Source organism: Poecilia latipinna, unplaced genomic scaffold, assembly GCF_001443285.1.
Source record: "Poecilia latipinna isolate Pla-1442-1.1 unplaced genomic scaffold, P_latipinna-1.0 Scaffold1684, whole genome shotgun sequence".
Taxonomy (NCBI): Eukaryota; Metazoa; Chordata; class Actinopteri; order Cyprinodontiformes; family Poeciliidae; genus Poecilia; species Poecilia latipinna.
Window position 1 is genome coordinate 39,689 of NW_015114300.1, and position 6,084 is coordinate 45,772.

Below are 6,084 nucleotides of genomic sequence, written 5' to 3' on the forward strand. Positions count from 1 at the left end.
AGTGCTGAACATGGGCTGAAAGAATCAGAATTATAAGTTGTGATCAGAATAATCATAGCAACAGGGACTTCAGGATGGTAAAGTCATTAATAGAGCCATTAAAAGGATTAGTCACTACACCTACGCACTTTTCAAACTCTGATTTTTGTGCCTGTAAATTTACTTGACTTCAGATGGACAAATTGTGTGACAACATCAGAAATTTAAAGGACTATAACATTTAAATTCACAATCAAAATGAGGATAGAGAGAAAAGAAGAGGCATGAACTTCAAGGCACCTTCGCTCTGTCACAATAAAACTGACGAAGGGACTCGTTACCAAGATCCGATGTGAAGCTGTAGCGCCGCCTCTCTGCAGAAGCCAAATTTGGACGTCAGCAGGTGCAGGGCTGCACACACTCCGATGCTGATGAAGAGAAATATCTTGTAGCTCTCGGATCTCTCTCGAGCCTCTCCTTAGCTGGCCTTTGAATGTCCTCGTTTGGACCGAGAACCGAACTGTCAACGGTGCAAAAGGAAATCTTGTAGGATAAGTAGGTTTTATCTACACCTTGGGTGTGTAAAAGGAAGAAAAGAAAAAAAGAAAGTTGCAGGAACTCTAAAGGAGATTTAGTAGAGAAAAAAAAAAAAGTAATGAATAAAAACTCACAATCAAATCTTAAACAAGTTGATCAGGTTTGATAAATCTGATTGGGCTGAATTTATCGGATTGGTTCATACTCTACTCAGAAGTCGCCCATTCTTATGCCATCATGTACTGAGCACAAGGACAAAATAGGAATTTAGGAAAATGTGATTTCATGATGGATGACAAAAACTTCTGCATCATAAGCCTCGCATTAGGAAATGGTTTAACAAGCTCTAAAACATCATCGGTGGGAAATAAAAAAGCAGACTAATGTCATCCTGAAGGCCTTCTACAAAAAGTCTCAATGTGAAATGTCTGCATAAGGTCAGATTTCCAATGGTTCATGTCACTACATGTAATTAATAATTACCAAAACCAGAGACTGGTTACACATTTTAGTTGTGCAATACAGGAATTGTGAAATGTCAATGGAAAAAGTCGAAAGGCAATGATTTAACTTCTTTACCAGGACAGCTTGGCTTTAAAAAGACTGAGAAGCTATGGTACAACACACCAAACACTCTCTTTGAGGAGGTGAGATTTTACCCGTTTTATGGAGGCAAACATTGTTTTTTTTGTTGGACTCAATGTACATTTGTATAATTTGCTAGTTTTCAAAATGTTTTACTATTATCCCTGAGAGCATTTCTCTTTGTATTTAAAGGATTCCCCTAAAAACAGATCCATCCGTCTGACATTCAGCCCGTAATGGAGACTGCCATCGGTGTGCTGGTGTCCCAGTTCAAGGCGTACGCTGGTAGAGATGGTTCCTCCGACACGCTGAGCAGGGACGAGTTTCAAAAACTGGTCAAGTCAGAGCTCTCCGGCTTCGTGAAGGTAGGAGAGGAGCAGTAACAAACCGAGGTTCTGCTGAGATGTCACGGTTTCGTGCAGCTGCTTTGTAAAGTCTGATGTGATCTGCTTAACTTCAAATGTTTCCCTAAAAGGCTGAGATTTTGTAATGGATCAAGAATAGCTAAAAGGTCGAGTCAGATGGCACATGTTTAAGATGCTGCCCCTGCCTCTCAGTAAGCTCAGAGTTGGACTAGACCTTTCCAAAACATACATCTTGTGTTTTCTGAGCCGTTCAGAGGTTAAGTTGTTCGCAAACTGAGGTCTGGATATTCTGCTTCAGGATTTTTTTTTCTTCTTTTTACTGGAGAGCAGAATGTATTGTTCTCTGATTTGCAACACGTAGTTTCAGGCCAGACATCGAGGAAAACGCAGCCTCCACAAAGTTTCCCTTTTGTCTCGTCAGACCACAGAATATTTTCTCAAAAGTGTTGAGGATCCTCAAGATAGTTTTCAGCAATTGTGAGAGAGGCCTTTGATAAGCCAGGAGCGGATATTGGTGGCTTTTACCTTGGGGCTTTTCCAGGAATTGTTGAGTCTCTTTCTTATTAATGTTGATGAACACTGACCTTAAATAAAGAAAACGATGTCTCAGTGCTTTAGATGCTGTTTGGGTTATTTAATGATGTTTGAAATGAGTTGTGGTAACTTTTGCCAGAAGGTTCACTCTTGTTCCATATTTCCTCCATTTGTTGGAAATGGATCTCAGTGTGATTTGTTTTTGAGATCTTTGTGCCTAATTCATTTTGTACAACAGCAAACAAGTGATTTGTTGACTCTGCAGATTGGATAATCGGATAATTCTGTGTTTGACAGAACAAAATGGATTTGAAGAAGGGAGCGATTACTTTTCAAAAAGGTAAAGTTGGTTCGGGTAAACAAAAATGTTTTGAAACAAGCAGAAGAATTCACGAAGGACCTTAAAAACTTATGGAGGACAGCTTTTCCAGGCGTCATTGCTTCTTGATACTTTTAGAGATTTTTCTTCTCTTTTTATTCATCCTTAGTACAAAAAAAAACATATTGATGAAAAATGTGTTTTCTCTTTCAACTAGTTAATTCTTTGCATTTTTGTTTGTGAGCTGACAAGATATTCAGATGTCAAATAAGGCATTGACACAATGTTTGTTCTCATGTTTTGAGTTTTCTGGTTTCTGGCAGCAGTGGGCTCTGGATAAAGTCGATCATAAGACTTCTTCTTCCCCTGCGGCTGCATCTTGTCGGTGTGTTTTGAACACTACGGTTACCGTCACATTTGAGAAATTATATCTTGGCTTCATTCTTCGAAACACATGTCCATGTCCATGTATGTTGAACATCCACTTTGCAGTCTAATAAAATGAAAACACATGAGAGGAAGATTGCGTGCATAACACTTATTTCATGGTGGGGAAGTCAAGCCTTAATGGGCGTCATCTGACTGCTGCGGTCGTCATCAATTACGTGAATCCCAGCCATGACATTCCATGCGGTGTTGCACGGTTTCAATGAAAGGAAACAAATATGCTTATGTATAAAAAACAAGGAATTTCAAACAGAAGGAACTGGCGCCGCTCTCCTGCAGGCACACGCGCTGTAAGACTTTCTGTTCCCTTCGCTTTGCATTCCTAACAAGAATGCCCACTGACAGAAAGTAGCTCTTCATGAGGCCTAACAGAGGATACAGGGCTGCCTTTTCCAAGTGTGGAAAATTCCATGAGTTTCCTCTGCGTGCAAGGCTGAGATCATCCGCAGCAGCCACACGGTGGTGACAGAGCCAGGGAATCCTGGGCCAAACCAACTCTGCTGATGCAGCATGTTTTAAGGCTTTTCTCATCCTGATTGCCTGTGCCACTGGCATTGCCTTACCTCTGACACTTTGTCCACTTGTGAGATTTCTTTTTCTTTACAAGGTCATCTGTTGCCTGTCAAGGTTGTGTTTTGTAGTGTCTCACACACGTGTTTTCCTGTTTTTCCTGCAGAATGCTGACGACCCTGCTGCCATTGACCAGCTCATGAGCTCATTGGACAAGAACAATGATGGAGAGCTAAGCTTCCTGGAGTTCTGGCAGCTGATTGGGTCTCTTGCGAGCAAGCGTGGGGGGTTCAGCCAATAGTGTGTCCTTAAATACTTTTTTTTTTGTTAAGTTTAATGTGTGCTACTGAACTTTCTGTGTGCCATGGAAGAAAAGGGAAATCCTCCAAAATGGAAATCACCTCAGCCAGTTTCCTCCGCTTAAGAGGCCAGTGAGTTTACTGACTGCACTAACAAAAGAAACCGTTTAAATTTACTCAGTAAAATTGGTTTTTAACATTTTGCAAAGCATTTTAGGGGTAAATTCTTATTGATATCTTGGTGTTGAAAATGCGTAAAGCTGCCAGCTAAAACCTTTTAAAAACATAGCTTAAATGTTAATAAAACTCTAAAGATTAAGATAATTGTGTTTGTGTGGTTTGTTCTCCCACGTTAAAGGAAACAAAACTAACAAAAAAATGTTTTGTGGTCAAGGTATAAAATGTCACTCAAATTGTGTCACCAAACTAAAACTGAATAAAAAGTTTTAGACTCAAAGCTAAACTCACCTTGCGAGTATGTTTGGCTTTTCATTTCAAAGCTAGATAACTACAAACTGCAAATTCTTGCTTCAGTACAAAAACATTGATGGCCACAATTTGCACTTCTTAACTATTGCAAAGTTTTTTATATATATATATATATATATATATATATATATATATATATATATATATATATATATATATATATATATCAAACATCCCATGTGAACATATCAGTCTTTCTTCTCTCTGCAGGAGATTTGACAAGTGAAAATATGTTTGAATGAAGCAACATCTTGTGTTAAATTTAAATCAAAATGTTTGGCTGGGATTTGTTGCAAAAACACACAGGCTACTTCTTAGCCAGTACACAGAGATTGAAATGATTTTGAGATCTTATTTGAGTTATATGATTTAGTTCAATGTAAAAGGGACACTTTACAGTTTTCTATGTAGAAGTCTGGACTGCATTGACCAAATATGGTCCAAACTCTTACATGCAGACATATTACAACTCAACTGGGTCATTGACACTTTCAGATACAACTTACTTGAATTTGAACCTGTCTGTGTTTCATTTGTGAAAACACTTAACAGCCTACAGATTGAGGCCCAAGTGAGAAACATGAAACGGTCAAGTCTTCCCTCTCTGTCTGCGTAGTTGACAGAAGGAGGGGCAAGGGCCGGCTACTGAGACAGTTTCAGTTGTACCAGAACCAGCCTTTGCCATTGCCCAACACACTCACTCACTCCCAGCTACATGTGCTCACAAGCCAGTCATTAAAGCTACTGGGTGGGAAAGCATTGTCTGAAAAAGCTCTGTGTGAGCGCTCTTGGCTAGGCTGATTCCTGGAAAACATCACCTCCCTCTCTGCCTATCCGGGACTGAGAGGTGTGGTGGTGACGGGATGAGACACGGACTTCATGTTTGAAAACTAGAAAAAACAATTCAATTAAATAAGTAATGGGGGGGGGGACAAAAACAAAAAAAAACCGCTTGTTTATGTAGGCCGGTTTATTCCGAGTTTCAGGGTGTGGCCCGAACATCTGGAACAACTCAAACATGCGCGCGCACTTGGTTTTTACATGTAAATAGATATGCAATGATAAAAAATTACATAAGTTTCTTTGGACTTATGAGGCAGAGAATATTCCGTGAGTTATACTAGTTTTTTTCTTCTTTTTTTTTTCTTTTTACGAAAGTGTTGCTTGAAACAAGAGTTCAAGCTTCGCCTCTTTCCACATTCCTCCTCTCTCAGGCACACGCCCTGTGACAACGAAAAAAAAAAAAAAAAAAAAGTTGGCTGGAGTGGAGGTTAAATCACGGAAAAGATATGCGCTGTTGTTTAATCTGGTGAGGAGGATCTGGAAGAAGGAAAGAGAGCAGCTGCTGAGAGTTTCTGTTCTCCTCTTGTTTCCTGCACTTTAGGTGAGTCCTGCTTTCTTTTGGAGCTTTCATGCCGCGCAAAGCTTTTTCTAATTAAAGCAGCTTTAAGATTCCAGGCTGCTTTTTTTTTTTTCCTCTCTCTCTCTTTCTTAAAAACTCAAGACCATCTTCCTTGGGAGTGTCTGTTGTGGTGACCGCCAGGGTTTGTTTTCCCCTCGTTAGTAATTCAACTCCAATCCCTTTTACACTTCCACAGAAACCGGACTCTCCACTCACCCTTTTTTATTTATTTATTTGCTGCCTGTGTGTGTCACTTCTTCCTCCAATCGCTTGACAAATTGTCAAGATTAGTTTGAGGCTAAATTTAAACGAGAGACACCGTGCACCGTCAACCGCTAAGCGCGGCAGCTTTATCAGAACCGTGCTTTTTTTCCAGTTCCTAAAACGCGCATATGGTCTTCAGTCTAGATCTGTGTAGTCTCTTATCAGCCTGAATTATTTAGTTTTTGATAAGATCCCGGTACTGAAACTCGTATAGCCCGGGTCTGGTGTAGTTAATGACGCGGAGGAGGCCAGTGACCTGACTGCTGACAGGGACGAGGTGGGGCGGTCACACCTTAATGAAACAAACCTGAACTGGGTGGAGCGGATCAGTCACTGGGATTGATAATCCCCCCC

The 6,084-nt window shown here is 40.3% G+C and overlaps 2 protein-coding genes across 2 annotated transcripts in view; both read left to right on the forward strand.

Moving 5' to 3' along the window:
* Window positions 1-143: 143 nt before the first annotated feature.
* On the forward strand, window positions 144-3,886 carry LOC106964514 (protein S100-A11-like). Its single transcript, XM_015060075.1, has 3 exons — window positions 144-1,163; window positions 1,294-1,466; window positions 3,443-3,886. Exons 2-3 carry the CDS (start codon window positions 1,338-1,340, stop codon window positions 3,575-3,577), a joined length of 264 nt encoding a protein of 87 aa, XP_014915561.1. The 5' UTR covers window positions 144-1,163; window positions 1,294-1,337; the 3' UTR covers window positions 3,578-3,886.
* Window positions 3,887-5,303: 1,417 nt separating this feature from the next.
* Window positions 5,304-6,084, forward strand: part of LOC106964518 (protein S100-A1) — a 17,991-nt gene continuing 17,210 nt past the window's right edge. Inside the window, exon 1 of the mRNA XM_015060078.1 lies at window positions 5,304-5,448. The gene's annotated coding sequence lies outside the window, so the exon portion shown is untranslated. The remainder of the gene's footprint in view (window positions 5,449-6,084) is intronic.

Excerpts from the sequence above, each read along its gene's own strand:
- LOC106964514 (XM_015060075.1), top strand. The coding sequence starts at position 1,338 with ATGGAGACTGCCATCGGTGTGCTGGTGTCCCAGTTCAAGGCGTACGCT. Across the intron at positions 1,467-3,442 it reads AGCTCTCCGGCTTCGTGAAG|AATGCTGACGACCCTGCTGC; the intron begins GTAGGAGAGGAG and ends TTTTTCCTGCAG.